General features: G+C 40.0%; 4 protein-coding genes across 6 annotated transcripts in view; 2 read left to right on the forward strand and 2 right to left on the reverse strand.

The window, feature by feature from the left end:
• Positions 1-1,353: 1,353 nt before the first annotated feature.
• Positions 1,354-4,302, forward strand: cUnh8orf76 (chromosome Un C8orf76 homolog). Of its 2 annotated transcripts, XM_079562348.1 has the most exons (8): positions 1,354-1,543; positions 1,731-1,832; positions 1,910-2,053; positions 2,534-2,584; positions 2,667-2,817; positions 2,891-3,005; positions 3,082-3,214; positions 3,296-4,302. In XM_079562348.1, exons 1-8 carry the CDS (start codon positions 1,439-1,441, stop codon positions 3,449-3,451), a joined length of 957 nt encoding a protein of 318 aa, XP_079418474.1. In that variant the 5' UTR covers positions 1,354-1,438; the 3' UTR covers positions 3,452-4,302. The 2 variants fall into 2 exon arrangements, with proteins under 2 accessions (XP_079418474.1, XP_079418475.1); XM_079562349.1 differs by lacking the exon at positions 2,534-2,584.
• LOC306966040 (protein FAM83G-like) lies at positions 3,549-7,331 on the reverse strand (the record flags this gene model as incomplete). The annotated part of the gene is made up of 6 exons (XM_079560674.1): positions 6,360-7,331; positions 6,158-6,295; positions 5,740-5,855; positions 5,383-5,550; positions 4,821-4,945; positions 3,549-4,743 (listed from the first exon to the last, which is right to left on the reverse strand). The coding sequence occupies exons 1-6, from the start codon at positions 6,643-6,645 to the stop codon at positions 3,549-3,551; spliced, it is 2,028 nt and encodes a 675-aa protein (XP_079416800.1). The 5' UTR covers positions 6,646-7,331.
• Positions 7,332-7,493: 162 nt separating this feature from the next.
• Positions 7,494-19,891, reverse strand: part of tbc1d31 (TBC1 domain family, member 31) — a 30,997-nt gene continuing 18,599 nt past the window's right edge. The window contains exons 2-24 of one of the 2 annotated variants that reach the window (XM_079562343.1): positions 14,712-14,794; positions 14,309-14,449; positions 13,892-14,007; positions 13,633-13,811; positions 13,299-13,450; positions 13,046-13,205; positions 12,643-12,843; positions 12,380-12,541; positions 12,235-12,314; positions 12,013-12,159; positions 11,801-11,934; positions 11,551-11,684; positions 11,299-11,478; positions 10,977-11,209; positions 10,844-10,916; positions 10,551-10,630; positions 10,336-10,471; positions 10,175-10,267; positions 9,825-9,953; positions 9,276-9,470; positions 9,134-9,203; positions 8,127-8,324; positions 7,494-7,778 (exon numbers count right to left, since the gene is read on the reverse strand). In XM_079562343.1, coding sequence (XP_079418469.1) covers positions 7,621-7,778; positions 8,127-8,324; positions 9,134-9,203; positions 9,276-9,470; positions 9,825-9,953; positions 10,175-10,267; positions 10,336-10,471; positions 10,551-10,630; positions 10,844-10,916; positions 10,977-11,209; positions 11,299-11,478; positions 11,551-11,684; positions 11,801-11,934; positions 12,013-12,159; positions 12,235-12,314; positions 12,380-12,541; positions 12,643-12,843; positions 13,046-13,205; positions 13,299-13,450; positions 13,633-13,811; positions 13,892-14,007; positions 14,309-14,449; positions 14,712-14,782 — 3,222 coding nt within the window. In that variant the 5' untranslated portion in view covers positions 14,783-14,794 and the 3' untranslated portion in view covers positions 7,494-7,620. Of the gene's footprint in view, positions 7,779-8,126; positions 8,325-9,133; positions 9,204-9,275; positions 9,471-9,824; positions 9,954-10,174; positions 10,268-10,335; positions 10,472-10,550; positions 10,631-10,843; positions 10,917-10,976; positions 11,210-11,298; positions 11,479-11,550; positions 11,685-11,800; positions 11,935-12,012; positions 12,160-12,234; positions 12,315-12,379; positions 12,542-12,642; positions 12,844-13,045; positions 13,206-13,298; positions 13,451-13,632; positions 13,812-13,891; positions 14,008-14,308; positions 14,450-14,711; positions 14,878-19,891 lie in introns of those variants that run through there. The other variant, XM_079562342.1, reaches the window with a different exon arrangement.
• derl1 (derlin 1) lies at positions 15,573-19,026 on the forward strand. The gene is made up of 8 exons (XM_079562350.1): positions 15,573-15,884; positions 16,710-16,821; positions 17,097-17,161; positions 17,686-17,712; positions 17,791-17,886; positions 17,959-18,011; positions 18,093-18,203; positions 18,300-19,026. The coding sequence occupies exons 1-8, from the start codon at positions 15,732-15,734 to the stop codon at positions 18,439-18,441; spliced, it is 759 nt and encodes a 252-aa protein (XP_079418476.1). The 5' UTR covers positions 15,573-15,731; the 3' UTR covers positions 18,442-19,026.

Genomic DNA, 19,891 nt, shown 5'->3' on the forward strand with positions numbered 1-19,891 from the left:
TCCAAAGGTTGAGATTGAGGTCAGGGCAGGATGGGATCCACATCATGAGTTTCTTTCCTTTTATGTCCATAGCAGCCAGTGATGCAGAGAAAGATGCGTGAAGATGATTTTGTTGGGAAAAGCATGGCTCTTCTTTTTGTACCATGGAAGACAGTGGTCAGTCAAAAACTCCACATATTTTTCAGAGGTCATTTCACACTTTCAGGGACCTAAAGGGACCGACCAGCTCTATCCCCATGATTCTGGCCCAAAACATGACTCCACCCCCTCCTTACTGACGTCACAGCCTTGTTGGGACATTGTGGCCATTCACCAACCATCCACTACTACATCCATCTGACCATCCAGGGTTACACGGCCTCATCAGTGAACAAGACTGTCTGAAAATGAGTGTCTCATTAGCATTCAATTAACAGTTTAGGGGAGGCTGGATAGGCGGTTTATGCACAACTGCAGCCTCTGGTCCTACACCTTGATGTTCGGGAGACTCTAGAGGCACCAGCAGCTTGAAATACCTGTTTGCTGCTTTGTAGCAGCTGTTCTCTTAATCTGATATATTTGTCTGGCAGAAACCGTCCATATTTCGCCTTTATCTGCACAAACCCGTGTGTGCTTTGAATCAGCCACAAATCTCTCAACAGTACGATGATTATGCTTAATCTTGCATGAAATATCAAAGATTTTCATACCAAGGCATTCAACTATTTCATCAGCAGAGATACTTTTTCTTTCCCATATTGCTTAAAAATGAGGGTCTGGTTAATAGTGTGGAAAGTCCTTTTTCAGCAGTTTTCCCTCAACTGGGCTTAACCTGACAACTAATCATCCTAGGCGTCTGAGATTGATGTCAGTGATTCAGAGAGCCCTGATGTAGTAGCCTTTATTAAAAAGGACACAATACCATCCATGAGTTTAATTGAAAAACTTTTTTTTTTACCTTTTTGACACTGAAATACAAGATACATAATAATTTGGAACGCAGTGTACAACTTAGTGAAGCAAGTAGGAGCACCCACAAAATAAACTGCACTAGTTCTACTTCTATCTTCCAGCTTTAATTAGTAAAGCATTTACAAGCATGCCCAAAAGTGTCCAGTAATAGTTTATTGCTGAAGCAGGTCTTCTTGGACAATACAGTTGATATGGTGATGTAGCAGCCTTATTAAAAAATACATAAATAATAATAAAAAGATCGTGCTATTACGGGGTTTCTCAGAGAAAATATAAATAGTAAAATCTGAAAAGTGAATTTGGAAAAGTTACATTAAGAACTGCTCGCGGAACCTTTGTATCATGTCCCACGTGGCGGCGGGCCTTTTATAAAGACGTACGTCAACAGCTGCGTGGGGCTCTGACTGTAAACCACTGTAAACACGCTTGCTTTCCAAGTTTTGAAACCACAAGTTAAATCATCTGTTTGTTTGTAACTGCCTTTAAGATGGAGCTTTTTGGTAGCACGTTTGACGACTCCATGTTCTTGGAGGAGAGGGACAAAGTGTCAGAAACGCTAAAATCGTATAACGCCAAAGTTTGCGAATCTCAGGTGAGCCCGACAGCTAATGCATCTTTTCTCGTCCAAATAGATGAGTTTATCAGCGAAAGCCAGTGGAGCTAAACTGAGTCTACAAGCATGCACGTACATAATAACTGCTTGTAACCAGTGTTTTGAATCAGGGTCGTGATCATGTGTTGTAACCATTTTGTCCATGTTATTTCGTATCCGTGCGCAGTGGTTTTGTGCGGATGCTGCTCTAGATACAGACGATTCCTTGGAGAAACAGAAAGTGATGAAATTCAGGGGTGACTTGGCTGTGAGAAAGGGAGAGCATCAGGTGTGTATTGATTGAAAGTGATCAAGCATTTTGGTTATTGCTTCATGAATTACAAATGCCTGTCGTTTTATCTCTAGAAAGCCTTTGAAGCATATCGTGCATGTCTAGAGTGGATCTCTGAAAGCAACTTGAACATTAGGAGAGATGTGCTGGAGGGAATGGCCCGATGCAGCATCAACATGGGACAGAAAGATAAGGCATTGGAGCTTGTTGAGTTACTGGTATGTGATTTTTTTTGTTTTTGTTTAGGCATTTGTTGTACTTACTGTATGTTACAAATGGATCTTTACTTGTACACTGTGTGACCATCCAGTATTTTCTGTAGAAACAATATTGAAACTACCTGTGATAAGTGATACGAGTGTGCAAGATATGGGTATGCTTGCTGTGCTATATTACTAAATATTACTTCAATATTTTTACTAAACCGTTCCATTACATTTAAAAACTGTGAGGCATTTGTTTTTCAGCAATAAATGTAAAACTTAAACTTAAAAACAAAACAACATCACAAAATCAGGAGCAAAACAAGGCTATTTATAAGTTCCATGATTTTTTTGTCTAGTTGAGTTTGCAAAAAATTGTGTCAATGTCATCTGGTACTTTTGTGATTTTCTTTTTTGCAGCCCTAATGATTTAATGATCAGAAAAATAATTTGTCAGAATGTGTGGTCATGCTTTTATTTTTGTAACCTTTTTAGAACAAAGAGGCATCCAACACATGTCACATGACAAGCCTCCTTTTGCTCAAGGTCTGCACCGCATTGATAATCATCTACATTTCCTCCCCCTTTAAATATACATATGAAATAATATGGTAATGTGTTTGTTCAGGTCAGCATATTCCATAATTTTGGAGATGTAGGAGCAAAGATATTGTGCTTGCAGCAGCTTTGCAGCTTGTTACCCTTTAACCCTTGGCACTGGCTTGACCTTGGACGCACTTGCTTGCAGCTGCTGGGGAGTGATAAAACTACAGGTGCAGGTATGCACCATTTTAAGATTGTTGTCGAAAAGTTTAGAATATTTAGAAAAACTATTTATAATCTTTTCCCCAGAATCCCAATCACTTAATGGTTGTGAAGTGTCCAAATTGCAAAGTGGAGTCGAGGCTGCAAATGATGATGAGGACACGCACTGGCTCAAGGCTTGTATATGTTTCATCAGGACCAGGTACGATTTTACCCTGTTATAGCACACAAATGTACAAGATATATATATTCATGTTCTTGGACTTTTGCCTTTGTAGACTTTTGCTGAGAATCCTCCAGCAGCAGCAGTCTTCCTTTGTGCTAAAACGCAGTGAAAAGGCCCTGGAGGAGAGTGATGAAGCACTACAACATCTAAACCCCACAGAAACGACAATACAGAGACTGACAGAGGTAGATCAAATGAGTAATGTAAGAGTCTTGTTGAGCTGCGCTAAAATATATTAAACTATTTTCTTAACTGTTTATTTTCAGGTAATGTCGGAGGATCTTATTCCAGAGAAGATGAAGGAGGATTCCCAAGACGGAGAAAGTTTGACGAGTGTTCATGTCCAGAGCTTCAGACAGCGCTGGTGGGACAGGGTCCTACAGTTAGCAGTGACTCAGACTCAAACACACACACATTCATGATATTTAATGACTCTTAAAATGTAAAAAGTTGTAAAACTGTACTGCATATGTAAGACTTATAATAAACCACTATTTTCTTCATGGTCTTAACGGTGGACTACTTAAAATTGAGGCTTGTTGCTGGTCTCTCGGTCATGCTTTTGCTCCGTGCTAATTGTTTTGTCGAGGCGTTGTGAAACTGCCTCTGTCCATCCATCTTCTGAACTGTGTCATAGGCGTAAAAGGAGACTGGTCGTGTCACATGTCCTGATCTCACCGGGTTATTCTGAGTCATCCAGGCAAGTCTTAAAGATGGTTTCACCTGCGACGGGGCTTTTGGCTCCAGGGCCACCTTGTTTCTTGTTGCTGGTGAGAAATTAGACTCAAGTTTGGGTTGTGTTGCAATGCTGGTGGTTGGGGATCGCATTGTCTGTGACTGAAGGAAGTGGTGTCTTGGGGACTGGTCCAGCATTTTCATTCCACTGGACTTTACTGTAGTTTGTAATCTGTAAGCTGCCCCTTGAGAACTGTTTATGGGAGACTGAACACATTGCTCACTCTTCTCTTGTGACATGAAACGGTGCATAACCTTTGGATTATTAGGGGGGTTTGATTTGATTTGGGAAGTGAAGCGTTCTTCTCTGAGTTTGTTGATGCCTGCTGCAATGCCTGGAGGTGTCATGACGGTCCTGCTTTGTCTCCGATCCCAGTAATCTTCATGGGCAACATGGGGATTCCGATCGTTGAAGTCCTTGTTTTGGCCAGAACCAACAGTTTTGTCCTGTCTATGAGTGAGCAAAGCAGGATTTGGACGAGCTGCCCCTTTAATCACCACTACACTTTTGCCTGTTGTCGCTTGGTTAACACTATTTTGTGGAACCCAATTATTTTGATATTGTGACTTTCTTAGAGAGTGAAGTTTATGCAGAACATCTCTTTCGTCCTGTACTGGTAGCTTCCTGAACTTTTCCATGCACATGTGCTGCATTACTGGTTGCCTGAGAGGTCTTGATAATTGCGGTGTGATGGTGTTCATTTGTGTCCTTTTCTTTGTGTGACTGTTTAGACCATCTTCAATCCAGTCCCAGATGCGGACTACGTCAGTCTGGCCTGTTGTAATCTTGCCCCTCTGCCGGTCTGTATTTTTGTGTGGCTGTGTTTTAATGGGCAGCGTGAAAGGCACATTTGTGAAACCAGGCATAGGTGTAGAACAAGAAGAGAGTCTTTCAAACTCCTCAAGGAAATGTGTGGCAGCGCTGCCTTTAACATGAAAAGCCAGATTCCGATGGACCAGCCAAGAGAGCCAGGAGAAACTATGGAACCAACACACACAATCTGGTGTGAACAAAAAAAATGGCACACAGAAATAATTACATTTTGTCCGTCGTACCTAAAGGAGCCAGTCAGAGCCTCTGTCCAGTCTGTGATGATAAACGTTTCAGAAATTTGACCAGTTAGCTTCCTGCCCGTCTGGGCGCAGAAGGTTTGTCCCTGAACACTGTGAACTGCGAATTTCTTAAAAACGGAAAAAGAAAAAAAAATACAATTAATTAATTACATTTAAATTGTCATTTAAAAAAAAAGCTCATGTAATGTTACAGGTAAACGTGTTAACAATTCAGGTTCACCAGCATGTGTTAAACCTTTTCAGTCTTTATAGGCTACTTAATACATTCTTTAGTAAGATGCTGCTGAGCACTGCATATTTGATCGCCTATGTAAACATCACAATAACATGGCAAAATGGAGAGAATGAACCGTTCTTTCCCTGTGGAAAGTGGATGAAAATGTGTTTCCATGTGAGGTCTGTTAGAAGTTTTTACCCGTAGAAGTTTGAACATATGTTGCATTTAGGGCAAACTGCGTTTCTTGTTGGATTGAACAATTTATTAATTTATTTGACTATTTTATTTATTTATGCACATAGTGGGAGTGAACATTGTGTAACTTACAGGGAAGTCCTTGCCCTGGAGTTTGAGCTCTTGCCACATGTCTCTGAAAATGTTCAGGTTTAAATGGTCCAGAAGGAGATGAACTGAGACAAATCTCTTCTTACTCGCCTCCAGAAGGTCACACAGCAGCTCCACGTCACTGAAGCTGTCTGTCACTATTGCCAAGGACTACACAGGAAAAAATGATACAGTCAGTAACATGTTAGTTATGGCATCAAATGATAATCAACTGTGAAGTCTCTTCTCTTCAATTAAATTGTCCTTAAGGCACAAGACGATCTATTACATACAACATTAAGACAAGTACAGACATGAGGCGTGTGCAGAAGCACATGCAGGCACAAAAACATTCAGTACCTTTTGAGCTTTTCTGATGAACTCTCTGATCACGTCTTTGAGCCCAGCAGCCTTTTTCTCTGTGTTGAAATATGCCTCCACATTCAGCTCATTGGACTCAAAACTACCATCCTCATCTAAGATGCAAGAAAAAAAATAAACGGAGCATACGAGTTCGAATAAAAGTGTTTGGAAGCTGAAAATGATCCAGTTTTTCAATGAACTATGAAAACGATTTTATTCAATAAATAAATGGTCATAAACAGCCTATGACTATTGTTAAAGTGTATTTCATATCTTGTACAAACATTTTTTTTTTCAAACGGGTTGATTTGTTGTTCTTTTTTTACACAAAGTGAGTAGGCTATATAACAAAGAATAAGAATCATTTTAGCAGGACTGTGTTTTTGGATGAAAATAGTGCTATATGACTCAGTACCTTCTTTTGATCTTAAAGCAGCTTCAGTGGTGTCACTGTCTTTGAACACTGAGGGACACTGTGTAGCAGAATGAGAGCTGGAGGATAAGCTTTCAGACTCCATGTCACTACCATCAGCAGCATCCGCATCAGGCTCCACTGTAATGGAGCACGATACGATGTCAGAGTAAACAACATGATTATTTATTAATTGTTTACTCACCATCTGTGTGACTTCCATTTTCCAAAAAGTAGTTCTTCTCGCGCTCTGACAGGAAGTCCACCTCTCCTTGTGTTTGGAGCGCAGCGTGGTACCCCTCCAGTCCCTGAGAGAGGAGCCCGTCCACTGCCAGCCGCGCGCCTTCATTGTGGCTCAGGTCCGGCAGGGGCCCGCTGACCCAAAAACTGAAACTGGAGGAAGACGGTACTCGCAATTCCTGTACCCTTCTCCTGACCTTGCCCTGAGGTCTTACCTTTCTCTGCCATTGAGAGATACCGTTTGCATCCATGGGAAATTGTAGGAGCAAATATCATTGTAAGTCCTCCAATAGATGCTTGACATGAACCAGTTAGGTCTGAGACTGCACGTTCCTGCATGGAGGCTGAAAATGTTCCGCTTTTTGAAAGGAAGCGAGGGGGAAAACTTTAAAACACGCCCCTGCTTGAGGCAAGAGTCTAACACATGACTGGAGATGACAGACAGGCCCTGCAGCAGTGGAGAAAAGTCAATGATTTACAAATAGACGGAGCAGAAAAAGTAAATTATTTAAAAAGTTGTGTGGTTGTAACAAGAAAAAGAAAAAAAGAGATTGTTATCGAAGCTATGTATTGTTTTATTGGCTGGTTTAAAGTAATTGATCTTCAACTCAAGAGCTCTGCAAAGGTCAGGTCATGTTAAAGGGAGGAGGTCAGAACATAATGAGTGACAGGTATGGAGATGGGTGTCAGCATAGTTCACGTCACAGACTCACACCTGGTGCTTTCAGAGCTCCCTGGCAGACTGAAACATGCTCATAAATAATTTCTGGAAGGAATTTCTAAATGATATGGGATGGACCTGGGATAGTGTTCACACATGTGGGTGTGGATCCAGATTGCGGTTTCCACATTGATATGTGTTATTTTGTATAATTTCTGTTCATGAATACCGACTTCCTGAAATGAGTTTTCTTTTTTTGTATATTCTTAATTGAGTCCAGGCACAATTGCTTTAACATTGCAAGATAAGACCAGTTCTATCTTGATATAAGATTTTACAAGTGCCGTGAATGTTGATACACGTCATGTTTTTTTAAGCAGTGGAGAAAGTATTACCTACAATGATGACAAAAAAGCCAGTGGGGATAAAAAAAAAAAAACTTTATAAAAATAAATAACACAAGTAATTTAAAAATAAACCAACAACGACTATGTACACAAGTTACATTCTCCTAAAAAGCAGGCCTTTCTCATACGGACAATAAACAAACATTGTTGTCACACAGTCACTGAGAAACAGACGAGGACAGTGTGTGGACAGAGTGAGAGGACAAAGAACTTCCTTCTTTAGTCCGTGAGGCCAGTTTCTGTCTCAATTCACGGATTTCCTTTAGAAGCTCTCGCTCGCTGTTGTCCAGCTGCGCCCGACCGCGGTCCAGAGAGACTTGAAGAGGAAATGACAAAAATACATTAGGTCACTCAACAGAGCAGGTATACAATGCTTAATGCTATAGTGTGAAGTTCGGCTATGGATTCTCCTGCTCTGCATCAATTGTTTTGCGTACAGTTGTCATCGTTACCAAAATAGTTTCTGCACAACTAGCACGCTTCCCTTTTTAATCACTTATTCAATTTGTTTAATCACAACAATGAATTCGTATACTCTAATAACACAAGCAATGATATCTGCTTCAAACAATGCTTAAATACATAAAACATCTAAGTCTTTTCAAAACTTTTTCTTTTAAAATATTATTTTACCATTGATTTCTAGATGATCCTGAATACTTACAGTTGGTGGACGTGCTCTCGGTCGGCGAGCTGCTGTTCAGACACACCATAGCAGCCCCCTGTTGCCGGGGAGTGGCTGCACTGCTGTGTTTCTGGGTCAAACATGCAGCACTGGTACTGGGAAGGTTGACCTCAGCGGTGCCGTTTGAAGTATGAGGGAGTCCCTTTGAGGAATGAGATGATCGATCTATGTGGCCGGCTGTAAAAATAGACGAGAAAACTCTTATGACAATATATGCCACACTCAGACATTAGAGACATTTTTCTATTTCCTTCGGGATCAATTAAGTATCTACGTTAGCTCGAAATGACCATGCAAACAGTCAGGGAGCCCCACTGTAAAAAAACAATTGCTGCTTTTAATAATTTCATGCAGCAAAACTTAAACAGGGGTTGTATTGTATTGAATTATAAGTACTGTATATGACGTTTTGGTAACAAGGGTCTTATGTGTTATTACATTATGTACCTCCAAAGTACTAACACACATTGTTCCGTTGTCAGCTTAGTAACGTTCATTGTGTCTACTTGTGTTACTAGCATAACTTTCAGGTAAAGATTTCAACATCTCTAATCCTAGTGTCTGACCAAATAAACTCTAAAAGTTATATCATTCCTACATAGGTACTAGTTATTATTACAGATTGTTAAAAAGCAGATTACACTGTACTAAATTTAGCTAGGTACAATGTATGAAGGCAGTGTTAATATAAACCCCCCAGGGTCAACCCACATTGGCTACACTTTGTTTGTATGGAAGGTATGTTTGACAGTGTGGCTTGGGGCATTCACGACTTCAAAAGGTCCAAACCGACTTATTTCAGTAAAAAGTGGAATTACTATCTTATCCTCAACTCAACAAAACAAAACAAAAGATTTGTCATAAATCAGAGGCATTGTGTATGGTGCCTTTATTTACCCAGTATAACAGATGGTTAAGTTTATTGAGAGGCCCAATAGCTCCAGACCCTCCTAGATAGTTAGTTAATAGTCGTATTGTACTCAAACCTGTTTTTCCTGGAGACAAGGGTTTATGTTGCTCTGTAAACCGTGCTCTGGAGCTCATCACTTCTTCCCACTAAAGCACATAAATGATTAGAGGTTTACGTTTTCCTTTCAATATTTTAAAAGAAGCTCTGGTTGTCCACACCTTCTTCCCTGCAACCGCTCTCACGGTGTCCGTCAGCCTGCTCTCCTCTGCCTCTGTTTGCCAGTGAATCTCTGTCAGCCTCGCCCTCTGTCTGCTCTGCTCAGCCTCATCCTGCTCCAAATGCTCCAGCACCTCACGCTCCCAGACCAAGTTTACATCCAGCTGACACGCCTCTGCCAGGGACGCCTCATGATCCTGGTTTCAATTAAGAAGGTAGCAATTAAGATTATGCGGAGTCACAAACAAAGCTGCAAAAATGTGCAACGGTGCAGCATTTCACCAAGTTAATATATGTTATTTATTCCTTTGCATCTTTTCTGTGCTGTACTTGATAACACACAGCAAAAATATGATTGTCTTGTTTCAGGTATATCTGTACATTGTTTTTTTTATTTTACAACAGATAGATCTTGTACATGTTGGTTGGCCCATAATGGTGACGCACCGAGTCGCAGCGGCTCAGGACAAACCCTCCATCTGATCTACGTGATTTCTCTGTATAATATAATAATGACAATAAAAAAAGTACATGATTTGTAGTAACATTACCTGGATGTTTTTGTTTGGTTTGTGGAGTTGTTGTGCAATGCTCTCATTTTCCCGTTCTGCTTTTCTCAACCGTATGGTCACCTCATCCCCGACTCTTCGCTCAGTTTGGTCCTGCTCTTTCAACAGGTGCTAAATGAGATATAAAAGAACACATTGTTTGAAGATAGAATACGATATTCTTATTAAGAGACACATAAACATCAGCCAAAGTAAAAGCATATGTAGAAGTACAATTTAAGAATCTAGAGAGTGAATTAATACCAGAAAACACAGTGCATGAAGTACATTAAAAACAAAGGAAAACAGCCTAAGTGATGGGGATGACAAGCAAAAGGACAAGCATTTGAGACCTCTTCAAGTCGTCTCCTTTGAGCCTCTAGCTCCATCTGCCTCACTTCCAGATCCTCAATGGCTGCAGCTGTTTCTTGATCACGTAGATCCATCTGTTGATGTAGGTTTATAATTATGTGACTGAATATTCAGTGCTTTGTCTAGGAATCAATAGATGAACCTTTCTATTGATCTCTGTGTCCAGCTTCTGTATTTGCGATGCCTTCACTTCCTGTTGGTGTTTCAGAAAACGTCTTCTGGACGCATCGAGCAGCTGCAGCTCTTTCACCTTTAGCTCCCTCTTCATGGCCGCCAACCTGCACAAAACACCAAACATCACAGGCATTAAATCCCTGCTTCATACATTGTATTTATTAGTTGAATCATCAGGTTTACTTTGCTCTTTGCTCAGTCAGCTTGTCCTCTTCTTGTGCTAGGACGTTCCTGCGCTGTTCTTCAGTTTTCTGCAGCAGCTCCTAAGCTCAAGAAAAAAGTTTATAAATCAATTGAAATGTACAGTATTAGGCAATTTTACTTTAATAACCCACTGCGAAAAATAGCATTTTAGCAGAGCATTTGGAGCCCATTTATTTATTTCTTGGGGTTTTATGAGTTAAGTTGCTCTTGTGCTTTAGCAATACGCTTAGATTTTCCGCAATGTGGCTTTACATACACACATTTCTACCAACCTGCTGTGCATAGTAGGTCTCTTCTTCAGCTCGTCGACGTACAAATTCGGCATGCATTGCCGACAACTCCTGCCTAAGAAAGCAAAAGATTATCCCACTCAAGCATGCTCGATTTATTTAATTTCTCTTTCACCTTTCACGCAAATACTCCATCTCCTGCAGCCGTATCTTCTCCCTTTCACGACTTTGGTACTCCACGATGAACTCAGGGTATTGATTGAAGATTGGATACTGTCCCTGTGTGAGTGGTGAGAAGTCAGAAAGCATCTTCTTTGGATGAATGTCCGCTGGTGTGTTGCTCATCAAACGATATGCTTCTTTTATCATGGCTCCAACATCCAGATTGTTACGATGGTGAAAGAAATACTGAAATAAAAATGCAAAATAATCCACAAGAGATATGGTCAAAAACAGGTAAATTATGACAAACATAATACCTTATTGAAAAAGGTTACCTCAAAGTCTTGTTTTTGAGCGCACTGTAGCAGAGGCTCGCGACTACATGTGATATAGGCCACACAGGTCATAAGCAGAAATGATGGGTGATTGGTGAAAATGTTGTCAAAAAGTCGAAGCCACTCATCTCGAGTGAGGACCTCAGAGAACAGGGTTTCGAGCAATGGCCACACATATAGCTGTCAAAATAGTAGAAACGGCAAATGTAAGGTTTCATTTGAGAATGAAATTTACATATTGGGTGTTGATACCTGTGAAGTGATGCCGCAGTCCACCAAGTGCTGCAAGAGTTCTTTGTCGTGATGGGCCAGGACATTTTCAACCATGCTCAAGATGTTGAGTGGAGGATTTGGGAAATATTCAAACCAGTGCTGGCACCAGTTTACTATGAAAAGAAATGTCAATGTACTTAATCACAAAAGTACATGTAGCATAAAAGGGCAGATCAAGGCAGGTCATCATTGAAAATGATTTAAAAACGAAACAAAATAAAACACATACCTATAATTGTGGCAACCACCTCAAAGCAAAGCATGGGATTGTTCTGAAAAAGCTTCACAAATGGGAAGGCCACAAGAGGAAGATACTCCACCTCCCCAAAGATGGCTGCCCAGTGTGCCAGAGCAGACAAAACTCTGTGGAGAAGGAGGGAAGCCTTGTTTAGGTACTTAGGCAGGAGTTCATATTATGAAACCTTGGAGCAAGAATCCCACCTTTGCAGTCCCCGCTGTAGTTTCTGGCTTTTGATGGGATATTTATCACCCAGAGCGAGGTATGCGGTGTGGAGACCCTTGTCAGTCAAACTGCTGTACGCTGCATAGTTTTCGGGCAGAAACAGCAAAGATCGCCACACAAACATTCTGTGAAAAGCAGCCACATAAAATAATAATCCGTGCACGGACAGTGAGTCATTACAACACCAAAGATGTCTTCACCTGTATTTAGCTGGATATTCTCCAAATGCTTTTAACATAGCCACCAGTCGCTTTCTATTCAAACCAGCCGGCAGTTCATTCTAAAGACACACATCTTATTTTATTTACATTCTAGTCTCAAATGACAGTTAGTCACCATGTTTACTTCTTTATCATCGACAGCTGTGTCACCAGGCTTCAGGCTCTTTGCTTTTGTCCGTCTCCCTGAAAATTGTGCCGTTTTCTGCACCGCACCTGAGCGAACTTTCACCTTTGGCACAGTCTGTACAGTTTCCTTGCCTGTGACCACCACCTGAGACTTTGGAGGCTGCAAAAGGAACAGACACATTTATAAGGATATTGATTATAAAATGTATTATGTATCTGAAACCAATATGTTTGTGACTACGATCTTACACCAAGTGGTACCTGGTTTAATTCTTCAGTCAGACTCTGCACACTGTAGATATTGATGCCACCATTATCCATTATAGCAACAACATGTCTACCATTGGGACCCACTGTCACAGTAGTTATAGCATTGTCAGGAGAACCAATTTGAAACAGAAGCTTGCAAGTGTGGATGTTGATGAAACGCATTACGCCATCCTGGCTCAACACACCCAGCGTCTAAAACAGAGAAAAGCTGGAGATAGTGAGTGCTGTTCTCAGCATCTGAAATGGCACGGCAAGCTTATTTGTAGAGCGCAATTCATACACAAGGTAATTCAAAGTGCTTCACAATCAAATACAATTACAAGAAGGCGGATAAAATCAATCCATAAAACATCAACATGAATAAGTACATACTTCAAATACAATTGTGTCTCACCTGGTTTGCTCCACTGTCAAAAGCGTCAGGTAGGAATTCAAGATGTCGGATTGTTCGAACTTGTGAGGGCATCTGAATCACCCTGGTCAGTTGTTTATTCTCCAGACACCAAAGATGCAGTAGGTTGGACCGTCCGGCTGATACAAGGGACTTACCATCCCTTTTAATACATTAGAATGAGGTTAGGTCAACTGCCATAAATTTGTTTGTGAGCTGTTCCCTTGATTTACATTAAGAGGCAAAAAGCCAGTACCGTGTGACAGCAAAAGCCTTGTATGAGATTCGTGGTCCACAGTCTGGGACAGGCAACTGGTATTTGCAGGACAAAGTATCACTTTCCCAAGCGAAGATGGAGTCATCACTGAAACAGCTGAGTATAGTGTTGCTAAGTGGCAGGAAAAACACCTATAAAAAGAGCATTTTCAGTAATATTATTATGTAATTACTAATTAGTCAAAAATACTGAAAAACATTCTCCATCTCATCTCCATCTCAAGCAGCATAAACAGGTTGCTGAACCTCATTGAAATGCTCATACTGTGTAAATGTATTTTTCAAATGTGTCATTTTGGATTTAGCATCCTTACCCTCTGTATGCCAACAGACTGTCTAACGTTGAGCTTCCGCTTTCTCTGGAAGGTGTCCAGGTCCCAGAGCTGAGCTGTGTCTAAGGAGGAGGTGATGGCATATCTGCCTGAACTGTGAACAGAAATGGATGAAACTGCTCCATCGTGGCCACGCATCCAACTCACAAGCTGCTTTGTGTCTGTCCAAAGACAATAGAGATCATGTTAAAATATTTACACTGAGATGTTTGTACAGATTTACACATTGTGCCCAGCCCACCTTTATCAAAACATTTAACAGTGTAGTCTGCAAAAGCCACAAGGAACTCTGTGGTTCGGCGGAGAGTAAATGCCAGAGCAGTGCATGCCTGTCCTGTCTTCTGCACCAGTCGAAATCTGTCCCAAAGAGAACACATAACAAGAAACAAGATGGACCACTGTTGCAACACTGTCAGAATCATACTCTGTAATCAGCAGAGAATTTCAGATTGATTTAGTAAGATTTACATGAAACTAACAGTAAAACTATTGCTTTTATTTGTTTTGTTTTCTATTGAATTTTAATGTTATATTTTACTGGGCTACAGCAACTGAACTAAATCCCTTGTGGATTAATAAAGTATCCTAATTGTTAAATGTATAGATCCGACGGGTGAGGCCCTTATGGTCTTGTGTTTACACAAACAGGCAAAGTCACCTGTTTCTCCCAATGTCAATCACATAGATGTTTCCATGGTGATCTCCAGCGATAAAGGACTCTCCTGTGGTGTCAAAGGCAACATGGAGGAAGCGCACCGTCTTAGCCTGTTGTACAGTGCGTACCACTGTCACCATCAGCCTGAAAGAGACAACAGCACATGAGTAAAACCAATCACTTTAACGCAAGGGTAGATAACAAATAGTGCTTCATACACAAGACTGGAAGGCTGCATAAAGTTATCAAGTCCGAATAAACAGAGATCAACAGGTGTGTGGTGAAGCACCGGTAAATAACGTTACAATTAGAATTGATTAATGCATAACCTACTTAAAATCATCCAAGATTATTACATAGTATTTAGCTGCTGGCTAAAGACTTTGAAACAATTCACAATTCTCACCCTTTTGCCGAAGTAGGCTTTCTGTGCCAGATCTTCCCATCTTCTTTGTTCCCAATATCAGTCACTTGCATCGTGAAAAACTACTAAATGTAAGCTACTCAATATAACTGAGCGTTAGGGAATCTATCTTGTCGGTCAACACCATGTCAACACCCACAATACACTAGTCAAGATATAAAGCTAACAAAGCTAACCAATAATCTCTGCAGGCGGCACAAACAGCGCGAAATTTAAAAAAGAGCTCGTATTTCAGAATTCAGATCTTTAAACTTCTTTAAGGTTAAAATTAATCACAGACATTAAGAAGTGGTGCAAACGTGGCAACTCAATTTCATATTTGCGTAGTTACTTTGTGATACATAAATGTTGGCAACGCTAGACTTCCCAACCTCAAAAGGAGTAAATACACAAAAGACTGGTGGGATATGTAGTTCTAATGGATACCACATTAGAGATAAGAGCATTGTTTTCAAGCGCACAAGCATAAAGATTGTTTTTGTTGTGTGTTGCCACCTCCACCTGTTGAATACTAACTTACTACCCCTCGACCAACAACTCGATCTTTCTGTGCTTCTTTCCCTTGATATGATTCGAGTTTACATAAAACTACATCCAGCACTTCTGTAGCTACATCCGTCTATGTATTTTCATAATAAATGTATCGTTTTACTAAACTAACCCAAAAATCAATCTACTTATGACAAAACGGCAAAAAATATATACTTACAAATTGTAAGGGCACTTCACGTATATACTAGATACTAAACTTAAGAGGAAGATCATATTGCATTCATTTTATTATATTTCAATGGTAATTTATTTTGAAAGCCAAACAGGATCCATCGCTATGTTTTTGGTAATGATGCTATCTACAGCTAGCTGATTAGCCACGTCATGTAAACTAGCCTAGAAGCGAGTCTGATTAGCCGAAAAACACAGTCTTTTGGGGGGTTTGGGTCGACTTTCCTCCAAATCAACAGAGACTTGGGGAAATAGATTTGGTTGTGATTGTATGGAAAGATGTCAGATATCGGTGACTGGTTCAGAAGCATCCCTTTAATCACCCGATCATGGTTTGCTGGATCCGTAATTGTTCCCTTCATTGGGAAACTGGGATTAATTAATCCAATGAACCTTGTGCTGGCACCACAGATGTTCTTCAGTAGATTTCACGTAAGTGGCTTATCCTTAAATCGCAATCTTATTTTGTTTTTGTTGTTATAAATCAGTTAGCAGGTGGCTAGCGAGCTCCTGAAAGGCCTTAGCTTTGTAACCAACCAATGGGAGAACGCAACGTATACAAGGACTTCCGGATGCTGTCAAATCATTATATTATTGCTTTAATTTTTACTTTTTCGGTCTATTCCTGTCATATTTACTCAGATAATTTTCTGGAAATTGCGACTAGATGTTGCTGCAAAAAAATAAATGGCAAAAAACACAATGTATGTACTACTGAGGCTGTCGTAAGGATTATTACAAACGGATCCACAGATAACTTCAGTTTGATGCAATCTGTGGGTTATAATGCGACCAATAGTATAAGGTTAATCTTTTACTTATAGTAAAAGCAGAATTAGAATGGCAAGTCTGCAGTCTTCTTCTCTTCTTTGTCACTCAATTTGCAATGTTGAAGGTTCTATTTAGATTTAGATTTAAAACACGGCCAAACACTGATTATGTTGAATAAAAAAAGATGATGAAATAAAAAAAAAGTGTTAACATCACCAGTTTAATTACATCTATGTGTATCGCATCATACAGGGTGTAAATATTGTATGTTTTTTGCAGATTTGTTTTACTTTCACTTTTCTACACTTCACATGAAACAATACATGCTTTAACATATTAATTGGCTTGTGAATTTTGATCAAACCTTTAGTTTCTCAATTTACACGTTGTGCCAGTAACTCGTGGTTAATGTGTAAAATACTAGACATCACTGTTTGATGTTAATAATGCAATAGTTTAAATTGACATTGACCTTGTCTGTTGCAGCTATGGAGGCCTGTAACGTCCACCCTATACTTTCCAATCTACCCAAACACAGGATTTCTTTACTTGGTCAATCTCTATTTTCTCTACCACTACTCCACAAGACTAGAAACAGGTAAGGACTTTCTATCCACATGATTGTTGTCAACTCAAAAGGAAATTAGACACTGTATTTTCTTTAACACCCATGAACTGATTATCCCATTGTGTTCTGAAAGTACCATTAGTTTATTGGTTTGTAAAGATTCAGGTAGAGCAGCTGAAACGGTGAAATATAATATAAAATAATATTATAGATAAAATGAGCTTTAGGCTGTGTGAAGTGGGTTGGTGCAAGTGGCATGTATTTCTGCTACGTACAACTTTGTCTTGATTTTTTTTTTTGAACAGGGGCTTTTGATGGCAGAACTGCAGACTATGTTTTCATGCTCACCTTCAACTGGCTCTGCATTGTTGTATCCTTTAAAATGATTGTTTTTGCTCAGATTAAGCTGAGTAGCATTATATGTAGTAACACTTCCTCAGGCTATTTATCCTTTCCTTTCCTCTCATCTTGTTCTTTGTGCTACTTTTTTGTTGTCCATTCCCCACTTCTATTCTCCAATCTTTTGTGCTCTACTCCCACTGCAGCACGGTGCCATGTCAGGGTGGCTCTGTGCCAGTGCCCAGAGTCAGTCTACCCCTGCAATGGAGAGAAACCTAATCTAGGTCATATGCGGCAGAGAGGTCCAGCCTATCTTTTCGCTGGCTTGTGCTGCTTGTTATCCTCTCTATTTGAAAGTAGCAGGTACAGTTAGTCTGTTGCAAGTACTATCTAAGGTTGAGCCAAATGTTTCCCTAACATAAAGTAGATTACGTTCACATAAGGTAAACAGGGGGCATTGGGTTCACATAATGCTTGCACAGTAAAATAAGGCACAAGGTGGCAGCTTTGAGTCAAGCAACTCTATTATTGTAACGTCCTTGACTCTAACTATAGATAATTGGGCTACTCATGGACATGCAGGTAAGACACTTTCACACCATACATTTTTAGGCATCCTAAATTTAGTAACATTGAAATAAAAAGAGTTTGTTGTTTCAGCTGCTGATGATCCCACTCATTATGTCCGTGCTGTACGTCTGGGCGCAGTTCAACAAGGACACTATTGTCTCTTTCTGGTTTGGAACAAGATTTAAGGTACATTTAAACAACATTGTATAGGCCCCTACTTGTATTTAATTCATTCTTTAACCTGAGCATGTTTTTTAGGCACACTATCTACCTTGGGTGATCCTGGGTTTCAATTTCATCATCGGTGGCTCGTCCGTAACATCTTGTCAATATTAAGTTTTCCAAACTGTTTGAAATACTTCTTTTGTGTGAATGAATGTTTTCTTTTGCAGTTTTCTGAATGAGCTGATTGGAAACTTAGTTGGTCACCTCTACTTCTTCCTTATGTTTAAATATCCCATTGATCTCGGTGGACGGGCCTTCCTCTCAACACCAGAGATATTGTAAGTCATACCAGAGCCCATAGTTTTAGCAGAAGTATCTTTTTACTGGTCAAGTTTGTGTGAGCATGACCCCGTTTTCCTGTGTTCTCTCTGCAGGTACAGATTCTTCCCGAACAGGAGGGGAGGGGTGTCGGGCTTTGGGGCACCTCCCACTAGAAGAGCAGCTCCTCAGGAACAGGCTGGGTTTGGGGCAGGAAGACACAACTGGGGCGAAGGATTTCGTTTGGGTGGTGAATGAGTTTAATGTTTGTGTTGAGTTTTGTGTCTGCCACCATTTTACCTTGAACAGATGGAAGCGCAGTTTGAAATTTAGCAGAAACGTATGCCTCTGTCTGTGCACTTGAAGAAAAACTCCAATTTCAGATCAGCAAGAAGCAGACATTTTAGCACTGCATTGCTCCTTTGCAGAGCAAGCTTTGCCATTACTACTGTGGATGTGCCCCTGCGGACAAGAAAATAATAAATTTGTTTATATATTTCAATTTACTCACCTCACATTTTTTACTACGTCTGCAAATGACCTATTTACCATCAGTTGCCAATATGTCAATGGTTGCTGCAGAGACATCACAGCTTAGTTAATTTGATCTAGATTCTTGTCTCTCTGTTGCCATATCAGATTACATTATAATTAACAGTGTACTGGGACTTTGCTCTGCCAACCGTGAGTACAGCTGTTCAGAGCTCTGTTTAGAAGTCTGTACATTGGTGTAAAGTGTTTCTTAAGCTGCTGTGGAACAGACTCATATTTGTCTTAATAGAAATTCTGTAAGGATTAAATTGATTTTTTTTTGTAAATATAAACTTGTTTATTGTAAGTATACGTTGTCTGTTTTATTAATTTGTGTCTTATGGCAAGGTTTACAACCTGCTAAAACCAATGTAATTTGCACGTAATGTGTCCATTAGTTGGACAGTGGTGCATTGATTCAGTTGAAGCAGAACTGTTTAAAAAAGAAAAGGCCAACAGTGTTTCCTATAAGCCAAAAACAATCTTTATCCCAGATTAAACAAAAATCTTAAAGCAGTGCATTGACAGACATTGAGCAAGCTCAGCTGTACACCTGTTTTAACCAGTTTGTAATTAACGGGATAATGTATGCTGCTGCTTGCAAAAATAATGCAATTGCCAATAGATGACCCTTAAGAGTGAACACAAAGTCAGTTACAGATCACTAACTAATTCCATTGGAGCTCAGTGAAAAAGCCCTGTTGGAATTAAAACAGAAAAGGGAAGTGCTATTGTCTTTTTAAGAAAGACAGAAATGTAAGCAGAGATGTGTGATCACAGATCACAAAGTATTCCAACTTGTCAAAAAAGGAGTTTGATTATTTCACCATGCATGAAATATTTATGCGTAAATATCTGCAAGTTCAGTCAATAATATTTCAAGTTTTTTCCAACAAAAATGAAGGGTTGTAATTATCAACAGCGATAATTGTTTCAGGAAAATGCCAGGTGAAAGCTCAAAAGGCAGCGTGGCACAACTAAAACTGGGGAAAAAAAGAACAAAACACATTCAGCACTGTTTGGGCCTGTTAAGCACATCTTGGATATTGAGGCAAAACATTTCCAAAGAGAAGACATCAGGACAGTGCTTTCATTCCTTGGTCTGTGCTAATGCAACTTTGCTCAGAGCTGCAAACCCTCAGTAAAGCTGCGGCATTGTCTCCAAACACCGTTTCCA

This window comes from Gobius niger (assembly GCF_951799975.1).
Source record: "Gobius niger genome assembly, chromosome: 8".
In the NCBI taxonomy this organism is placed as follows: domain Eukaryota; kingdom Metazoa; phylum Chordata; class Actinopteri; order Gobiiformes; family Gobiidae; genus Gobius; species Gobius niger.